Here is a 20,775-nt window from a genome sequence, read left to right as displayed (position 1 = left end):
GCTAGACGCTGCCTTCTGAAAGGTTCGGATTTAAACGAGGAGACTGTTTCCTCCTCATTTTCATCGTCTTGCCGTGACCACCGCGCCCGGGCTAATGGTACCGGCACGTGCTCTTTAGGCCTTGGATTGTAACTAGAGAAGAGTGGCAACCGGGAAAGAAGAGTAGGGCTGCCGAGGCTGCGAGAGAGGCCCTCACCTCACGCCCAGCGGCGGGTCAGCGGGTCAGTCAGGGGCCGCGCCCCGTCGCCGCCCTCCCCACTCCCCGCCGTGCCCGGCTTCGCCAGGGCCCCAGCCCGCCCCCACGAGCCCAGCCTTCCCTTCCTACCTGCCGGCACGCGGACTCAGGCAGCTCCGAGCTGTTCACCCGGGTCCAGGTCGGCAGGGAGACCACCACTCTCCGCCGCTCCCTGCCCGCGCGCGTCCCCAACCAGCGGCTGGCTGCACGTGACCCCGCCCTCACCGCACGCCGCCCCGCCCCCTCAGCCGAGCCCGCGCCCCGCCTCCCGCCGGCGCGCTCCACCCACGAGCCCGTCGCTGTCGCGATGACGTAATTGGCGCAAGCGCACTCTGTCGGCGACGCTGAAGTGCTGCTGCAACTGTGGGCGGAGGTTCGTGGCGTTGGCTCTTGGCGCAAGAGGGGAGAGTGGGGTGCCTGGAAGGTAGAGGGGTCTCAAAGAAAAAGAGGAGGAGGGGGAAAGTCCCAGAAGCCTGTCTTTCAGGTACGGGGGTATAGGGCGGTGCTCTGCCCCCTTTCTGGGCCCTTTCTGACGAGGCCGGGCGGCTGCCCCGCGGGAATTGAACGGTGGATTTCCTTCGGGGAGGCACTGCCCGCGGTACCCAAATGTAGAAATTTAAGAAGGGTTAACTTCGCGTGCGCTGAGTGGTTTCTTTTCCTTCAAGCGCACATCATTGGGGAACATATTTTATTTGGCAGAGGAACACAAGATCTGGAGACATGGATTGTACTTTTTTTTTTTTTTTTTTTTTGCCGGGAGCTGCGGCTTAATCTTTCGCTCCTTTTCGTCTGCAAAACGAGGTGGTCGGACTCACCATGTAATTTTTAGGTCCCCTTTCAGAGCTACCATCCTGTGATTCCTGTCTCCAAGGATATTACCTTTTATCAGACTCCTGAGTAGGAAAAGAAATCTTTTGATTAGTGGACATGTTTTAGACCTGGATTGGGCACACTGCTGTGGAGTTAGGGCCCATGCTTTCATTAGGATTGACAGCGGGCAGAATTTTTTGCAAGTAAGATTTATGCATTGTTAATATTCCAAATAGACTCATTTTAATTTTGCTAAAAGATCAGAATATCTGTATGTTTTCCTAATGTTAGCTTTATGTCTTTCATAGACTTATATGTTTAGTCTTGGCATTTAATTTTTTGCCTCTTTTCAGAAGTAAATCACCAAAGGATATTGAAGTTGATGCTTTTGTGTTTTGTCACCTTATCCTTTTATTAGCATTTTTAAGGTCATCTGCACCTTCTGACTTGGAAAAGATGGTCAACGTCTTGAAAGGAGTGCTTATAGAATGGTTAGTAGTTTTGATACTTAACAAATTTTAAATCTGCACATTGAATCTTGATTTGTATGTGTATCCCTTCCAAAGTCCATTTTTTTCTTTTGTTCTTAAGATTTGAATGAATCAAGTTTTTCAGCTTTCTCAACTGCATTTTTCTTACTTAATAACAAGTGGGACAGATGGTGGGTTTTTTTGGATTTTTAGAATTTTATTTTTTTTTATACAGCAGGTTCTTATTAGTTATCCATTTTATACATATTAGTGTATATATGTCAATCCCAATCTCCCAGTTTCCCGGTTCATCAAATGGGACAGATTTCGTTGCTAAGTTTCTTCCTGGTGCCAGATTTCAATGTTTCTGTTGAATAGATGCAGTTGGCATTATTTCCAAGAAGTTTTGATCAGCGGTAGCATGTTTGTTACATTAACCCTCTTTAGGGGAACAGTGCTTGTATTCTCAAATCGTCAGGGATTGACTAGAATTTTAGGGTCTGCCTAAGTCACACAAACTTTGGTCTTTAAAAAAGAGAAAAAAACAAGAGAGCGAGTTGAAGGTTTCTTAAACTAGGCACACATTCCAAAGGAGAAACTAGAAACTATGGGTAAAGTTGAGCTCCTCAAAGCTAATGTAGGGCTTAATTATCCCTAGTCTGAAAATCTGAACTGTTGGACCAATCTTGCTCAGTCTCCACTTGTTTGTTTGCCCCACCAAACAATTCTGTCTCATCTGGGAGTCCTGCCCAGTGGACACTCCCATTGTTTGAAATTACTACTGTCTACATTTCTCTGCCTCTAATGTGAGCCATTATGTGGATGACCGTACTGTTTCTGTGATGGCAAGGCTGGGGGAGGAGGAAGACCAAACCCTAGGGATCTCTGGCATTTAGAGTAGCACTGTCCAGTAGAAATAAAATGTGAGCCACATATGTAGTCTTGAATTTTCTAGTAGCCACACTAAAAGGTAAAATGAAACAGGTGAAATTAATTTCTTAACTCTATACCCAAAGTATTTCGCCAGGTACTAAAATACACATTGGATTTTGAAGCTCTAGTATGAAAAAAGACAATACAATAAATTGTATTGTCGGTGAAGCCAGTGACGTAGGAGGGAAACCAAGGGAATGGTTGATGAAAGCGAGTTGGCTGTGTCAAGTGCTGATGAGAGGTGGGGTAAGATGAAGGCACACTGGAGGTCATCGGTTTTTTATGAGAGCTTTTTAATGGAGAGGTAGGATAGATGCCAGATTGGAGTACTTTGGAAAGGGAAAGGGGGGCAGGGAAGTAGAGACCAGGTGGAGGAGTTTTGTTGTGATAATGAGCAAAGGAATAAAGAAGTGGGTCGGTAGCTGAAGAAGGATATGTTAAGGAACTCTGGTTCTTGTTATTTTCATTGTTTTAAAGTGAGAGACTACAATGTATGTTGATAAAAATAAACCGCTAGAGAGGAGAGAGGTGTTCACTTGGGAAAGCCAAGAGACGGATTGAGATCCCAGAAATTCTAAGCATGCTGTGCTGTTGTCTTTTGGAAAACACTTCTAAGCTAATTTTTGTATTTTATTTTTCTTATTACTTTGTCATAATTAATAGAAATATTTTCCTGGTTGGTCTTTTTTTAAATTATTTTATTTATTTATTTACTTATTTTTGGTCAAGTCGGGTCTTTGTTGCTGTGCGCGGGCTTTCTCTAATTGTGGCGAGCGGGGGCTACTCTTCGTTGCGGTAGCTTCTCTTGTTGTGGAGCGCGGGCTCTAGGCATGCGGGCTTCAGTAGGTGTGGCTCGCGGGCTCTAGAGCGCAGGCTCAGTAGTTGTGGCGCACGGACTTAGCTGCTCCGCAGCATGTGGGATCTTCCCGGACCAGGACTCAAACACGTGTCTCCTGCATTAGCAGGCGGATTCTTAACCATTGTGCTACCAGGGAAGCCTCCGGTTGGTCTTTTAACATTATTTTTAACACAGAGGATACACACACACACACAGTGTCGGCTATCAGTTTTTTCCCTTTTGTTTCTTCTGATTTTTCTAAAGTTAATCTTCATTCTGGATTTGATCAATATTCACCTCTGTCCTAGGGTTTTCATATTTTTATTTTCATTGATATTTTGAGTTTCATTCATCTAGAATTTATTGAGAGGAGGGGCATATTATGAGGTGAAGATCTAAATTAGCTGCCTTTTTTTTTGGTCAAATAGCTGAATAATTGTCCAACACCATTTATTTCCTTCCCTAATGATGTGTGATGACTCCTTTATCACAGAGTTTCACTCCCCTTGCTACTCTCCCTAATCCCATCCCACATCCATTTTTTTCTTTGTCATTGTTACCTATTCGAGAATATCCTTGGAATAATTTAGTCTAGTTCCAAAATAATCCTTTTGGAGTGATGGTTGGGATTGTATTACACCTATATTTTATTTTTTTTTAATAATGCTAGGCTGCATTTTAAGGAGCAAAACTTTGGGAAACTCAAAATTTCAGTGGTAGACTTTCAGTTTAGCCGTAAGAACAAAGAGTACAGATTTGTAAGAGGAAATGAGGTTTAGTTTTCTTTCCTGATCCGGCAAGCTCTCTGCTAGTTTGCTTGTTACCAGCCTCTGAATTCTGCCTGGGTGCTGAACAACTTGCTTTTCCATGTATTATCCAGACTAGCAGCAACAGCATCATCTGGAGCTTGTTAGAAATGAAAATTTTCAGACTTCACCCCATATCTACTAAGTCAGAATTGTGCATAAAAAAGGATCTTGACACAGTGCATTTTAAGTTTGAAAAGCACTTAATCAGCTTAAGTTTGATAATCAGTTCCCCTATGGAGAATGGTTTTGCAGCAAGACTACAGTGTACTTAAATTTTATTTTGCAGATGGATACTATCCTTGCAAAACTATTTTTTCCCTTCAAAGTGAAGTCTAAAGTGTAGCCTGCACAACTTTTCAAAAGGGTAACTGTCTTCCCAAAGATACAGATCTTCCAAGAAGATTCCAGGCCTAAGCAATAATAGATTCATAAAGGGCATGGCCAGGGCCTGTGGGTCCTCCTTCATGTGTAGGTGCACATGTTGGGATGATGGTAACTAAAGTCCTTCAGTTTCCCTCATGTCTATATTTGATTCCAAAGAGAAGATTGTTAATAATACAGTATCAGCATAAGTCAGTTCTTATCTCATAATATCCATAGATTATACGAAGCATTTAGGTGTATTGGAATGCAGATCTACATTAAAACAAATAAACCAGAGTATAATGTTGGCCATTTAGGCCCAACTATCAGTGAATTGAAAAATCAAAGTACTTGGATATAATAAGGTTCTCTCCTCCCAAGGCTTATCAAATACCACAAACTGAAGTTTTTTGGGGGTTTTTTGTGTTTTTTTTTTTTTTGCGGTACGCGGGCCTCTCACTGTTGTGGTCTCTCCCGTTGCGGAGCACAGGCTCCGGACGCGCAGGCCCAGCGGCCATGGCTCACGGGCCCAGCCGCTCCGCGGCATGCGGGATCTTCCCGGACCGGGGCACGAACCCGTGTCCCCTGCGTCGGCAGGCGGACTCTCAATCACTGCGCCACCAGGGAAGCCCAGTTTTTTGTATTTTTATGTCAAAATGAGATTGTTGAAAACTTCCTCTTTGTTGGGATCCACCACTATCGACTGCCAGCCTCACACCAAGTGTTTTCCCGAGTCTAGCCAACCATAGCAGTTACCGGAGCAAGCAGCATATGCTCAACAAATGTCTGCGTCCAATTCCAGGTGCTAGAGCAGACCTCTGGTGTGACACTTATCACAGTTGGTTTGGCAAGTGCTTCAGCCAGGAAGATTTGTTGTACAGCTGCAAATTCCAGCCAGTTTATAGCACAACAGCAAAGAATCTGGAGAAACAGGTATTATTAGACCAGTCTTGTCCTTATGGGTTTGGCTTCCAAACCTCTACTGTATATGAAAAGCAAGTAAGAACTAAGGCAAAACCAGTCTAACTGCTGTCCTGTTCTTTAACAGCATTTATATATCTTTTGTGAGGCTTTGCTTCTTATTCTTTGCAGGGCTGCATTCACTGAAGTTTCTTGGGCACCCAGAACAGTGCCTGAGATACATATAGAGGTGCTTAGTAAATATTTTTTACTGAAAGAATTTTGTTAATAAAATTGAACCAAGGAGTGTAATCTCACCCTAAATTCCAGGTTATTAGTTAGAGCTCTACTACCACAGTGAGAAGCAGAGTGGATAAGAAGAGGTTCTTGATAAATTGAATTCAAGTTTCCGTACAGAAAAGGTTCATACACTAGGCCTCCTTTTTGGCAAGTTACATCAGAGTAGCTTTTATTTTTTACTTTTTAAATTTTTATTGTATATAAAATAGTTGATTTACAATGTATTAGTTTCAGGGGTACAGTAAAGTGATTTAGTTATACATGTATCTATTCTTTTTCCGATTCTTTTCCCATATAGGTTATTACAGAGTATTGAGTAGAGTTCCCTGTGCTATACAGTAGGTCCTTGTTGATTATCTGTTCAGTATTTCGTATATAGTAGTGTGTATATGTTAATCCCAGCTTTCTAATTTATCCTTCCCCACCCCCAACCAGAGTAGCTTTTAAATGAGGTGACTGTTATCTTCCAGTCCGTAGCTTTTAAAAAGCAGGCTCTCACCAAGCTGCTGACATGGATGATGGAAGTGCAGTCTTAAGAAGCAACTGATCTAGGGCTTCCCTGGTGGTGCAGTGGTTGAGAGTCCGCCTGCCGATGCAGGGGACAGGGGTTCATGCCCCGGTCCGGGAAGATCCCACATGCCGCAGAGCTGCTGGGCCCGTGAGCCATGGCCGCTGAGCCTGCGCGTCCGGAGCCTGTGCTCCGCAACAGGGAGGCCACAACAGTGAGAGGCCCACGTACCACACACACACAAAAAAGAAGCAACTGATCTAGAAAGTAATTTGTGATAGGTCTTTTGAGCTTTTATATGCTTTAACACAATAATTCCATTTCTAGATGTTTATCTTAAGGAAATGATCCAAGCTGCAGATAAAATTGTAGGTAGTTGATTATTCTAATTAAACAAAATGTTGTGACATTTTTATCATCAAACAATATAGCTATTAAAATATTTGAAAATATTTTATGTGATATGAACAAAGGCATTTTCACATTCAGTAACAATTTTCTAAAACATTCCACTATCAGGACATAACAGTATTTATGGAGAAATACTTGTAAAATTTTAAAGTAATTATATCTGTTAACTAATTACTATCAGGAAGGATAGTTTATTATTGACTAAGACAAGATTATCATTCTGATTGGATAGACAGTATAGACAACTTTATCCAACTGGCCGATTAATTTTATGGTCTCTTTCATAGCTAACTGCAACATTCTAGTAGGCCTCTCATGGTGTAATACTTTTTTTAACAATCATATTTTATAGGAGCTATACCAAGGTTCTTTTTTTTTTTACTAGATCTTTATTGGAGTATAATTGCTTCACAATACCATGTTAGTTTCTGTTGCACAGCAAAGCGAATCAACCATATGCATACACATGTCTCCATATCCCCTGCCTCGTGAGCCTCCCTCCCATGCTCCCTATCCCACCCCTCTAGGTCATCGCAAAGCACTGAGCTGATCTCCCTGTGCTATGCTGCTGCTTCCCACCAGCCAACTATTTTACATTCAGTAGTGTACATATGTCGATGCTACTCTCACTTCGCCCTCCCACCCCATGTCATCAAGTCCATTCTCTATATCTACCTCTTTATTCCTGCCCTGCAACTGGGTTCATCAGTACCATTTTTTTTTCTGAGATCCCACATATATGCGTTAGCATGCAGTATTTCTTTTTCTCTTTCTGACTTACTTCACTCTGTATGACAGACTCTAGGTCCATCCAGCTCACTACAAATAACTCAGTTTCTTTTCTTTTTATGGCTGAGTAATATTCCATTGTATATATGTGCCACATCTTTATCCATTCATCTGTCAGTGGACATTTAGGTTGGTTCCATGTCCTGACTATTGTAAATAGTGCTGCAGTGAACATTGTGGTGCATGTCTCTTTTTGAATTATAGTTTCCTCAGGGTATATGCCCAGTAGTGGGATTGCTGGGTCATATGGTAGTTCTATTTTTAGTTTTTTACCAACAGTGCAGGAGGGTTCCCTTTTCACCACACCCTTTCTAGCATTTATTATTTCTAGATTTTTTGATAATGGCCATTCTGACCAGCGTGAGGTGATACCTCATTGTAGTTTTGATTTGCATTTCTCTAATAATTTTTGACATTGAGCATCTTTTCATGTGCCTCTTGGCCATCTGCATGTCTTCCTTGGTGAAATGTCCATTTAGGTCTTCCGCCCATTTTTTAACTGGATTGGTTTTTTTTTGATATTGAGCTCCATGAGCTGTTTGTATATTTTGGAGATTAATACTTTGTTGTTTCATTTGCAAGTATTTTCTCCCATTCTGAGGTTTGTCTTTTTGCCTTGTTTATGGTTTCCTTTGCTGTGCAAAAGCTTTTAAGTTTAATTAAGTCCCATTTGTTTTTTTTGTTTTTATTTCTGTTACTCTAGGTGGTGGGTCAAAAAACATCTTGCTGTGGTTTATGTCAAAGAGTGTTCTTCCTGATTTCCTCTAAAAGTTTTATGCTGTCTGGTCTTATGTTTAAGTCTTTAATCCATTTTGAGTTTATTTTTGTGTATGGTGTTAGGTAATGTTCTGATTTCATTCTTTTACATGTAGCTGTGCAGTTTTCCCAGCACCACTTTTTGAAGAGGCTGTTTTTTCTCCATTGTATGTTCCTGCCTCCCTTGTCGAAAATTAGGTGCCCATATGTGCATGGGTTTATCTCTGGGCATTCTTTCCTGTACCATTGATCTATATTTCTGTCTTTGTGCCAGTACCATACTGTCTTGATGACTGTAGCTTTGTGGTACAGTTTGAAGTCAGGGAGGCTGATTCCTCCAACTCCATTTTTCTTTCTCAAGAGTGCTTTGGCTATTCGGGGTCTTTTGTGTTTCCATACGAATTGTAAGATTTTTTGTTCTAATTCTGTGAAGAATGCCATTGATAGTTTGATAGGGATTGCACTGAATCTGAAGGTTGCTTTGGGTAAGATAGTCATTTTCACAATATTGATTCTTCCAATACAAGAACATGGTATATTTCTCCATCTGTTTATGTCATGTTTGATTTCTTTCATCAGTGTTTTATAGTTTTCTGAGTACAAGTCTTTCGCCTCCTTAGGCAGGTTTATTCCTAGGTATTTTATTCTTTTTATTGCAATGGTAAATGGGAGTGTTTCCTTAATTTCTCTTTCTGATTTTTTGTTGGTGGTGTATAGGAATGCCAGAGATTTCTGTGCATTAATTTTGTATCCTGCAACCTTACCAAATTCGTTGATTAGTTCTAGTAGTTTTCTGATGGCATCTTTAGGATTTCCTATGTATAGTATCATGTCATTGGCAAATAGTGACAGTTTTACTTCTTCTTTTCCAATTTGGATTCCTTTTATTTCTTTTCCTTCTCTGATTGCTGTGGCTAGGACTTCCAAAACTATGTTGAATAAGAGTGGCAAGAGTGGACATCATTCTCTTCTTCCTGATCCTAGTGGAAATGCTTTCAGTTTTTCACCATTGAGTATGTTCCTTGCTGTGGGTTTGTCATATATGGCCTTTATTATGTTGAGGTAGGTTCCCTCTATGCCCATTTTCTGGAGAGTTTTTATCATAAATGGGTGTTGAATTTTGTCAAAAGCTTTTCCTGCATCTATTGAGATGATCATATAGTTTTTATTCCTTAATTTGTTAATGTGGTGCATCACATTGATTGATTTGTGTCTAATTTGGTATCAGGGTGATGCTGGCTTTGTAGAATGAATTTGGGAGTGTTTCTCCCTCTGCATTTTTTTGAAAGAGTTTGAGAAGTATCGATGTTAGCTCTTCTCTAAATGTTTGATAGAATTCGCCTGTGAAGCCATCTGGTCCTGGACTTTTGTTTGTTGGAAGATTTTTAATTACAGTTTCAATTTCATTACTTGTGATAGGTCTGTATATTTTCTAAATCTTCCTGGTTCAGTCTTGGAAAATTGTACCTTTCCAAGAATTTGTCCATTTCTTTGTGGTTGTCCATTTTATTGGCATATAGTTGTTTGTAGAAGCCTGTTATAATCCTTTGTATTTCTGCAGTGTCAGTTGTGATTTCTGCTTTTTCGTTTCTAATTTTATTGATTTGCATTCTCTCCCTTTTTTTCTTGATGAGTCTGGCTAAGGGTTTATCAATTTTGTTTGTCTTCTCAAAGAACCAGCTTTTAGTTTTTTTCATCTTTGCTATTGTTTTCTTCGTTTCTGTTTCATTTATTTCTGCTCTGATCTTTATGATTTCTTTCCTTCTACTGACTTTGGGTTTTCTTTGTTCTTCTTTCTCTAGTTGTTTTAAATGTAGGGTTAGATTGTTTATTTGAGATTTTTTTCTTGTTTCTTAAGGTGAGATTGAATTGCTGTAAACTTCCCTCTTAGAACTGCTTTTTCTGAGTCCCATAGGTTTTGGGTCGTCGTGTTTTTGTTGTCATTTGTTTCTGTGTATTTTTTATTTCTTCTTTGATTTCTTCAGTGGTCTATTATTTATTTAGTAGCATTTAGCCTCCATGTATTTGTGTTTTTTACAGGTTTTTTTTCCTGTAATTGATTTCCAATCTCATGGCATTGTGGTCAGAAAAGATGCTTGGTACAATTTCAATTTTCTTAAATTTTCCGAGGCTTGATTTGTGACCCAAGATGTGATCTATTCTGGAGAATGTTCCTTGTGCACTTGAGAAGAAAGTGTATTCTGGCACTTTTGGGTGGAATGTTCTATAAATATCAATTAGATCTATCTGGTCTATTGTGTCATTTAAAGCTTGTGTTTCCTTTTTTATTTTCTGTTTGGATGATCTGTCCATTGGTGTAAGTGGGGTGTTAAAGTCCCCTACTATGATTGTGTTACTGTTGATTTCTCCTTTCATGACCTTATGTATTGAGGTGCTCCTATGTTGGGTGCATAAACATTTATAATTGTTATATCTTCTTCTTGGATTGATCCTTTGATCATTATGTAGTCTCCCTCCTTATCTCTTGTAACAGTCTTTATTGTAAAGTCTATTTTATCTGATACGAGTATTGCTACTCCAGCTTTCTTTTGATTTCCTTTTTCATGGAATATCTTTTTCCATCCCTTCACTTTCAGTCTGTATATGTCCCTAGGTCTGAAGTGGGTCTCTTGTAGACAGCATATATATGGGTCTTGGTTTTGTATCCATTCAGCCAGTCTGTGTCTCTAGGTTGGGTCATTTAATGTCTTCACATTCAAGGTTATTATCGATATACATGTTCCTGTTACCATTTTCTTAATTGTTTTATGTTTGTTTTTGTGGGTCTTTTTCTTCTCTTGTGTTTCCTGCTTAGAGAAGTTTCTTTAGCATTTGTTGTAAAGCTGGTTTGGTGGTGCTGAATTCTCTTAGCTTTGGTTTGGCTGAAGAGCTTTCGATTTCTCCACTGAATCTGAATGAGATCCTTGCTGGGTAGAGTGATCTTGGTTGTAGGTTTTTCTCTTTCATCACTTTAAGTATATCCTACCACTACCTTCTGGCCTGCAGAGTTTCCACTGAAAAATCAGCTGATAACCTTATGAGGATCCTTTGTATGTAATTTGTTGTTTTTCCCTTGCTGCTTTTAATATTTTTTCTCTGAATGTAATTTTTGTTAGTTTGATTAATACGTGTCTTGGTGTATTTTTCCTAGGGTTTATACTGTATGGGACTCTCTGTGCCTCCTGGACTTGGGTGATTATTTCCTTTCCCATGTTAGGGAACTTTTCCAGTATAATCTCTTCAAATATTTTCTCAGACCCTTTCTTGTTCTCTTCTTCTCTGGGACCCCTGTAATTTGAATGTTGTTGCGTTTAGTGTTGTCCCAGAGGTCTCTGAGATTGTCTTCAATTCTTTTCATTCTTTTTTCTTTATTCTGCTCCTGGGCAGTTATTTCTACCATTTTGTCTTCCAGCTCACTTGTTCGTTCTTTTGCCTCCGTTATTCTGTTATTGATTCCTTCTAGTGTATTTTTCATTTCAGTTATTGTATTGTTCATCTCTGTTTGTTTGTTCTTTAGTTCTTCTAGATCTTTGTTAAACATTTCTTGTATTTTCTCAATCCGTGCCTCCATTCTATTTCCAAGATTCTGGATCATCTTTACTTCATTACTCTGAATTCTTTTTCAGGTAGATTGCCTAGTTCCTCTTCATTTATTTGGTCTGATAGGTTTTTACCTTGCTTCTTCATCTGTGACATATTTTTTTGCTGTCTCCTTTTTTTTTTTTTTTTAAATTAGTGGGATTGTTTTCCTGTTTCACTGATCGTTTGGCCTGAGGCATCCAACAGTGGAGTTTGTAGGCTGTTGGGTAGAGCTGGGTCTTGGTGCTGAGATGAGGACCTCATCTGATGAATATTCATGAGACCTCACTCCTATGAATATTCCCTGGGGTCTGAGTTTCTCTGTTAGTCCACTGGTTCAGACTTGGCGCTCCCACCGCAGGAGCTTCCGCCTGACCCCAGGCGCGCAAATCAAGATCCCGCAAACCACGTGGGTGGCAAAAAAAAAAGAGAGTGAGAACAATAACAAAGTAAAAAATAAAATTAGATTAGAAAACTAACAGATATGTTAAAAAGAACGTAAAAATAAAAACATAGAGAATCAACAACTGGAAGGTACATCAGTATCACAATAGTAAAAAGAGGAAGAGGGAAAAGAAAAAAGGGAGGGGGGAAGGCCTTGGATGTGGAGAGCGGGGCGTAAGCAAGGGCGAGGTTTGGGTGGTGGGCAGGGCCAATGCTCAGGACCCACAGGGCTGGAAAAGGCTCTGGGGACTGTGGGGGGTGGGGCTTAGGCTCAAGGAACAGAAGGGCTCCAGGCGTGCCTCCCATCCCTGGTCTTAGAGGGCAGGGGACCTCACCTGGGAGCTCAGCAGGCTCCCTGGGCCTGAGTGGGCAGGGCAAATGCCCTCTGCTCCTCTCACACTCCTCCTGCAGGGCCCCTCCCGCCTGCCTCTCCTGATCTCCCTGGCCTCCCTCCTATGCCTCCAAGCACCCACGCAGCCTGGAGGGGGCTTTGGATCGCAGGGGACCAGCCTGGGAGCTCAGCAGGCTCCCCAGGGCCCAGTGGGCAGGGCAGTCGCCCTCCATTCCTCTCCCACTCCTCCTGGATGGCCTCTTCTGCTTGCCACTTCTGATCTCCCCAGCCTCCCTCCTATGCCCCCAGGACCCACATGGCCTGGATGGGGCTTTGGTAGGGGGAAAAGTGTTTTGGGAACTCAGCAGACTCCCCGGCTTGAGTGGGCCAGGCGATCACCCTCAGCTCGTCTCCCGCTTTTCCTGGAGAGTCCCTCCCTCCTGCCTCTCCTGATCTCCCCGGCCTCAGGGGCCCTGATCTTGTCTGGCCTCCACTTTTTCTCCCCACCTCGGTCCCCCTACGTTCTACCAGTTCACTCTGGGATTCCTCCTGTCTCCTTGGGGGTCAGAGTCCCCCACCAGCGGCCGGCAGGCGCCCTAGTTCTATACTAAGTTTCTTTAGGAGGGGGTTGATAATACCTCCCCTTTACGTTTCCAGGACAGAGACATTTTTTCTTGCTCACTAGCCCTGATCCCAGGACTTTAACCAAGTATGTACATGGGCACTTGGTTTTGGTTTTTTTGCTGCCAGCAGGTTCTCCCAGAGAAACTCCCATGTAGAATCATCCTGTATTCAGGCAAGATATTCTAGGCCCTCAACATATGCTAACAAAGTGCCCCTTAAACTTTGAGTGTCTTTTTGAATGATTACAGATTATATTTCAAATACATGCTTGAGAATTCATTCTCAAATTGACTGCTTTCCATCTCCTTTCAAAAACTTTAATTGAAGCAATTGATATTAGAAGCAGTTATTTCAGTGTGTCACGGACCGTTTTCTAAGTTCTCATCTCATTTGTGTTAGCAGTGTTTCCTCAGGTATAAGGAGTACAGTTTGTGTACCTGATGATTTGGAGTAGCACAGATTTTGCAGCAATAGAACACAGAAATACTTTTTCTATGACCATCTTAATTTATCTGAGAAAAAAATAAAACTAACATCAAGATGACTGGTGATTTTGTACCAGATGAAGTTAAGGTGAAAAGTTAATTTAAAGGCAATTTAAAGAAAAAAATTGAGTAATATGTAGTGCAGATGTTACAAGAGATGGCTAAAATGGCAAGGGTAGTATGCAAATGGTAAAAATTTTGAAAGCACTGACCTGTTGGTTAAAAGCACAGGTGTGAGTCCCCTGGCACTTCTTGGCTTCAGTTGTTCAGCTTTTACTTAATTGAAAGTATGTAAATTTATTTTATTTAGAGAGTTGCTGGAGATAAAAGTCTTCATAACCACTTAACCCTTGCTATCTCTAATACCTCCTAGTAGCAGCCAATTACTAGAGTAAATTGGTGTCATCTGTGAACACACTGCACTCAAACAGTAACAAGATAATGTATCACATTTGGACAGCAGATTTTATAATGTCCTTGTTTTTTGTCATTATTGTTCCATTTAAACCCAAAATTTATATTAAAGGGTTAACAAAAAAACTATCATTTGTCCTGTCACCTAAAGTATATGTTTCTAAGCAACCTCTCTGGGTGTGTGATTTTTGTAGAAAGTATTGAAATTCTTGTGGGGTCTAAGACAGTGCAGCACAATAAAGGTTGTGAGGGTAAAGTGGGCACCACACGAGAGTCAAAGGCAAGTCCCTCCTTGCAGGGAAGGGAGGAAGCAGTGTGGTTGTAGAGCACTAAAGCAGAGGGGTTTTTTCTGTCCGCCACACCTGTCTACTGTTAAATTGCTCTCCTTTTATTCTCCACCCCTGTCCCACCCAACCCCCTTTTATTTGTATAGACACGGAGCAATATAGGGAAAGAACTGAGGTTTCAAAAAGAAACCTTTGAGAGCAGGAACCTGTTCAAAAGAACCTGTTTGAGCAGGAAAACGATAGTTTTAAAGATGCTGAAGCTTTTTTTCCCTGTCCTATGGGCCTCCCCATTTTCAGTTCTGTAATATCTGAAAGAACCCTGTTCAGCCTGCTTCATTGCCCCCAGATTCTTTCTAGAATTGCTCTTTAAACTCTTTTTCTTGGCTGCATTGGGTCTTCGTTACTGCACGTGGACTTTCTCTAGTTGCTGTGAGCAGGGGCTACTCTTCGTTGCGGGATGTGGGCTTCTCCTTGCAGTGGCTTCTCTTGTTGTGGAACCCAGGCTCTAGGCATGTGGGCTTCAGTAGTTGCAACACACTCAGTAGTTATGGATTGCGGGCTCTAGAGCACAGGCTCAGTAGTTGTGGCACACGGGCTTAGTTGCTCCATGGCATGTGGGATCCTCCCAGACCAGGGCTTGAACCCGTGTCGCCTGCATTGGTAGGTGGATTCTTTTTCTTTTTTTAAGTATTTATTTTGGGCTGCATCGAGTCTTAGTTGCAGCATACGGGCTCCACAGTGCATGGGCTCTCTAGTTGCAGCACCTGGGCTTAGTTGCCCTGTGGCATGTGGGATCTTAGTTCCCCGACCAGGGATTGAACCCATGTTCCCTGCTTTGGAAGGTGGATTCTTAACCACTGGACTACCAGGGCAGTCCCTGGCAGGTGGATTCTTAACCACTGTGCCACCAGGGAAGTCCCTCCATCGACTTTTAAATTCACCCCTACCCCATCATGTCCCACTTTGCCCTTAGAACCTAGTAAGATAGCAGCAGAATCCCTTATATCCTCAGCCTCTTCTCAGAACTTTCCCTCTATCTTCCCCCAATACCCCTTTTTTGTTGTTGTCATAATAAAAACCTAGCTTTCCCCGAGCCTGCTATGTTGACTTTTCTCTAATACCTCTTGTACCATTGGGCCAAGAAGTGGGATGGGTATCTACCTTGTTCCTCATTGCCACTTCCAGAAATCCTCCCTCCCTCTTCCACAGAAACCCCCCAGTTCTGAATCTGACAAGACCACCCACTGATCCTCCTCTTTGTAACCATCTACAAACACCCAAGTCTTTCCTTGAAAGTTATTCTTTGAAGGCTACTTGTCACTCTTTAAGAGTTCTCCACAAATTCTTAACGATTTCGTATGTATAGTCCTTTCAGTACCCTGGCCTTTTCTTCCAATGAGCTTTTCTCTGTCCTGTCATAGTCATTCATTCACATTGTCACACCTACCCACATCCCTACCAATACTGCCATCTCTTCAAAATCTCCATTTTAGGCATCTAACTGACCACTACCTCCTCTTTCCAGTTCACTCCCTCTAATACCCTAGCTCTATAATTCCTTTGATTCTACCAGACCTGCAGTCTGTTGATTCTCCCAGCATTTCCATCCTGACTCATCCCAGCATCCTCACTTTCCTCCATACCCAGTCCATCAGTATACTCGTTCTCTTAAAGACACTCAACTCCCTGCCCCCTCAGTCACACCAACCATGTCGGGTTCAATCCGGCTCTCTACCTATTCTGAACCTTTACCTCCACAACTCTAATGGCTGGAGAAAAACATACAAACATACTGATTGGTCTCACTTTAAATTCATGACTATTAAATTCATGTGAGCCTTAATGCTAGCCTGCAAACCAGCTAAATTTCCTAGTCCATTTATTGTCCCACTTTCCTCTTAAAGCTGTTAGATTTCATCAAATTAAGATTTCATCAGTTTTAAAACTTAGCAGTATTTTATGTACCTATAAGAAAAATCACTGCCAGTTGTACTGTAACATGCCATGAAATGTAAGACCCATCCCAATTTTGGAGATGGTAAGATGTGGGGGGAATGTGCTTCTTAGAACGGGTGGAATATGGTATTCCATACCTTCACCTTCTCTTAGCTCAGAAAACGTCCCTGTCCTCACTTCAGCTGATTTCTTTGTTCCTCGTTTCCCTGAGAAAACAGAAGCAACCAGAAGAGAACGTCCACAGTCTTCATTGCCTGGACCTGGGCCCATACACTCTTCCCTTCCTCACTTACTGTGGCTGACTTGTCTATTCTCTTGTCTCAAGCCAGCCTCCCTCCTTGGGAACCAGATCCCAGCCTCCCTGGCCTATTTAAAGACACCTTTTCAGCAGTTTTCCTCTTTCTCCCGCATTATCCACTTTTCTTTCTCTACTAGATCATTCCCAGCAGAACTACAAACATGCTGTAACACTACCCCTCCCCAGGTGGGCGGCCCTGTGGGGCAGAAGTTCTTGCTTCCACATCCCTCTCCAGCTCCCACTTGACTTTCCTGCTCTTTGTAGCAGGATTTCTCAGAAGATGTGTATGTAGTCACTTTCTCCGATTTCACTCCTCGCAGTCTGAAAACCACTCCAGTCAGGCCCTGTCCTCTGTAGTCATAGTCCTGAAGCTGCTCTTGGGAAAGTCCAGTAACTTTCTGAACCCAGTAGTCAGTTCCCAGTCCTTCTCTTGCTCTTCCTCTTAACAACATTTGGCCCAGCTGATCTCTTCCTCTTCCTGGAGATCCTTCATTTACTTAGCTTCCAGTCTCTTCAAGTTTTCTTCCGACCTCAGTGGTCATTTTATAGGCTGATTTGCTGGTTCATCCTTTTCTTCCTAACCTTTTGATATTGGAGTATCCAGGGCTTGGTCCTTGGACTCTCCTCTGTAGCTCTGCTCACTCCTTTGTCATGGCTTTAAATGCCGTCTATACATTGATGACTGACTGACTCCTCATTCTGGACTTCACTGCTGAAATCCAGAATTGTATATCCAGCTTCCTGCTCAACTTCTTCACTTGGGTGGCATCTCAGATGTAACTTGCCTAAAGCCAGACTCTCGATCTTAACTACACACCTGTTCTTCTGTGTTCCTCCTCATCTCAGTGAAAGACAACTCCATCCCTTCATTTGCTCAGACCAGAAATCTTGGCGTCTCCTTAATTCCTCTCAAAGCTCAAGTCCAGTCTCAGCAAGTTATGTGGGCTTTACATTTGGTGTATATCTAGAGTTGAGCCACTGCTCAACTTCCCTGGTACCACCTAGGTCCAAATCATTGTGTCTTGTCATTATTACTGCATTCACCTTCTAATTGGTCTCCCTGTTTCCACCATTGCCTCCACCACCCACCAGCCTCTTCTCAACCCAGCAGCCAGTGTGATCTTTACATTTAAAATTAAAGTCATTTTGTAAGTTAAATCAAGATGGAGTTCTAACCCATATCCCACTGCTCTCTCCTCCACTTTCCCCTCTCCAGCTCTGTGGCCTTGCTGTTCACTCTGCGTAGGATGTTCTACCCCACGTCACTTCATGGTTTGCTCACTACCTCCTTCTGATGTGTATTCAGACATCACCTGCTCAGTAAGGCCTCCCCTGAGTCCCCTGCTTAAACTTGCAAGATCATATCACTGTCGTCACTGCCATTTCTCATTCGCTTCCTTTGTTTTCTGTGTGTTTGTCATAGTGTTACCACTAGAATGTAAATTTTCTTCACTGCTGAATCCCCCAGACCAGAATAGCGCCAGGCACATGATGGGTACTCAATTTATTGAATGAGTGAATAAAACTTAACAGAGCAAGTTTACCACTTCTGAACAAATCAATTTCCCACATTAGTATGGTCATTATAATACTGCAACTATAGAATTTAACTGAATTTTGCCAAACTTAAGTGGATCAATAGAACCTAACTTTTCTGAACCTAAGATAACAAGCATACTAGAAACTAAATTTAAAATGTGTCACTTCTGGGCTTCCCTGGTGGCGCAGTGGTTGAGAGTCCGCCTGCCGATGCAGGGGACACGGGTTCGTGCCCCAGTCCAGGAAGATCCCACATGCCGCGGAGCGGCTAGGCTCCTGAGCCATGGCCGCTGAGCCTGCGCGTCTGGAGCCTGTGCTCCGCAACGGGAGGGGCCACAACAGTGAGAGGCCCGCGTACCACAAAAAAAAAAAAAAAGTCATTTCTGACATGGGCAGACCTACTTATTTATTCACATTATTTTATAGCATAGCAAATTGTTAATAAAATTATTTTAAAGGTAAGCTGTTGAAAGTTAAGACAATCGTTTTTTCAGGAAGGCTTGACTTTATTCATAGTTAATATATACCATAAACCATACTCATTTAGCTATTGAAATAAATCCTTTACTTTGTTAGCTTCACTTGTACCTATGTTTGTACTTGAAAGAAATAAAATGTATATGGTTTTCAGTAAATTACACTGACCTCTTCTGAATTAAATTATCTTTGTAATTGATGTTGACATCCCTCAAGAAACCAAAAGATTGTGTAAGATTATGTTTTCTCTAAGAATTAAAAATATCTGTATGCAACTTGACATTTTTATATTCATCTTTTGCTGAACACAGTATTGTATATTATATTAGATCTAAAATGTGCCTTTGTTATAATTCAGGTTTTTATTAAAAAGACTCATTTCTATAAATCTAGGAAATTTTATCTCTTTCCCTTATGGCTGTCCTATTCATTCCAAACTAAAAACCACAGATAAATAGAATTGAATTTAGATCTCATTTTGAACTCACTGTTCTCAAAGAGATTTGGTTAGAATTTCCTTTAAAGATTCTGAATGTTAGGAGGTTCAGAGTTTTAAGGAAGGGGAAAAAAGTTGAATATTTACTGCAAGCCAAAGACTATTGTTGGCATTTTTAAAATCAGTTAACAGGGCTGTGCTTCGAGTTCCTATTACAAAGCTGTGAACATTGCTTTATTTTTTCACTTGTCAGTGACAAATTATTCTTTTAAAATCTCATCATTGGCCTCTTTCCTCTAAACTTGCACTAACAGTTCTAAAATGAAGCTGTTAATCATCAACACTGTGTCTGTTAATCATCAACACTTGAGGCAGAGAAGGAGTGAGGAATTGGTTAACAGTTTAGAACTTTTAAACTTATCCTAAAACTCTCCATGCTCAATTCTAATTGTTCAGGTCTCTGGTAATTTGACAGTAAGGTGTCTCATCATCATGTGTTTATCTCGACAGTGACCCTGCCATGAAGCAATTTCTGCTGTACTTGGATGAGTCAAATGCCCTAGGGAAGAAGTTCATCATTCAAGACATTGATGACACTCACATCTTCGTAATAGCAGAGTTGGTTAATGTCCTCCAGGAGCGAGTAGGTGAATTAATGGACCAAAATGCCTTTTCTCTTACCCAGAAGTGAAAATATTAGATAATAACCACTTAGGAATTAAAAGTAACAAATGTGAGAGACTCACCATTCGATGTCTTGTGTGACTGATTAGATTTACAGAATTGCTCGGAAGCATGTGACAGGGAAGACTGTGATATCGTTTGTTTATAAGAAAGCCCCTGAACTGACTTTCTTGTTCTGTTTTTTTCAGTGTGTGTACCCTAGAATTAAAAAAAAAAAAAAAATACTTTAACAGTTGGCTATAATTTGGCTTTTATTAACCTTTATTAAAATATAAATGTAATTGTTTTTCCTACTTCTTAATGCCAATTTAATACATTAAGAATATAATGGATTATGCTTTTAAATCATCAGTCTAACCTACATACCACCTAGATATTTATCTTTGCTTATTCGTATTAGTAATTGGGGGTTTGGTAGTGTAGGTATGGTTTGTTTTGTTTCCACTAGAAACTTCACAGACTGTTTAGATAAATATGCCAAGGTGGGAGCTTTAGTAATATTTATACCTTACAAATAGTATCTGCATGCCAGCCAGCTCTGTTGGTGAAGAAGATGTGGAAGAGAAAGAACCCTGTAACATTAACGTAAACTGCAGTTTGCATTTCCCTAAAAATACAGTTTTTTAAAAGCACAGAGGGTTAGAAACAACCAAATGGGAAAGGTACGTGCTGCTTTGCAGCTTTCATCTTTCCTTGTTCAGACTTTGTTGGTCACATTTTCCCATCAAGGCAAGTGCTCTTTTATTGAGAAGTCAGTTTTTCCTTGGGCCTTATTCCCTATGAGAATCCCTGTTTAAATTTGTCTAAAAAAGAAAGGTAGGAACAGATAGAAGCAAAGTCAATCTTGGGGGAGGTTAAGATGTGTTGCATCTATGGTTGATCGAGGCAGAAACAATAACACTGTTGGGGGCTTTGCTTCCCTTCCTGAACATAGTGGTACTAGGATGGGTTCATGGGGTGGGAATTTTCCAAGAGAAAAGATAACTTTCATGATGTTAAGTGGAATCGTATCAAACCCACTTTACCTGCCTCCTTATGGTGTGTTTATTCAGAGCATCTGTGTACCATAGTCACTTACTTACACATGCGTTCCCTAAAG

General features: G+C 41.4%; 2 protein-coding genes across 3 annotated transcripts in view; one reads left to right on the top strand and one right to left on the bottom strand.

Annotated features, from left to right (window-relative positions):
* SERAC1 (serine active site containing 1) overlaps nt 1-444 on the bottom strand; it is an 81,464-nt gene extending 81,020 nt beyond the window's left edge. For both annotated transcript variants that reach the window (XM_060167953.1, XM_060167952.1), the window contains exon 1: nt 326-444. The gene's annotated coding sequence lies outside the window, so the exon portion shown is untranslated. The remainder of the gene's footprint in view (nt 1-325) is intronic.
* A 146-nt stretch (nt 445-590) lies between these two features.
* On the top strand, nt 591-19,737 carry GTF2H5 (general transcription factor IIH subunit 5). The gene is made up of 3 exons (XM_060167513.1): nt 591-659; nt 1,464-1,536; nt 19,503-19,737. The coding sequence occupies exons 2-3, from the start codon at nt 1,502-1,504 to the stop codon at nt 19,681-19,683; spliced, it is 216 nt and encodes a 71-aa protein (XP_060023496.1). The 5' UTR covers nt 591-659; nt 1,464-1,501; the 3' UTR covers nt 19,684-19,737.
* The last annotated feature ends 1,038 nt before the right edge of the window (nt 19,738-20,775 follow it).

This window comes from Lagenorhynchus albirostris, chromosome 12 (assembly GCF_949774975.1).
Source record: "Lagenorhynchus albirostris chromosome 12, mLagAlb1.1, whole genome shotgun sequence".
Lineage (NCBI taxonomy): Eukaryota > Metazoa > Chordata > Mammalia > Artiodactyla > Delphinidae > Lagenorhynchus > Lagenorhynchus albirostris.
The sequence above is the reverse complement of the archived record's forward strand: the minus strand, read 5'-3'. Positions and strand labels throughout refer to the sequence as shown.

What these genes read in the sequence shown, in the direction of transcription:
- GTF2H5 (XM_060167513.1), top strand. Translation starts at nt 1,502, where the DNA reads ATGGTCAACGTCTTGAAAGGAGTGCTTATAGAATG. An exon ending in AAAGGAGTGCTTATAGAATG is followed by an intron (nt 1,537 to 19,502) that starts GTTAGTAGTTTT and finishes TTATCTCGACAG; the next exon opens with TGACCCTGCCATGAAGCAAT.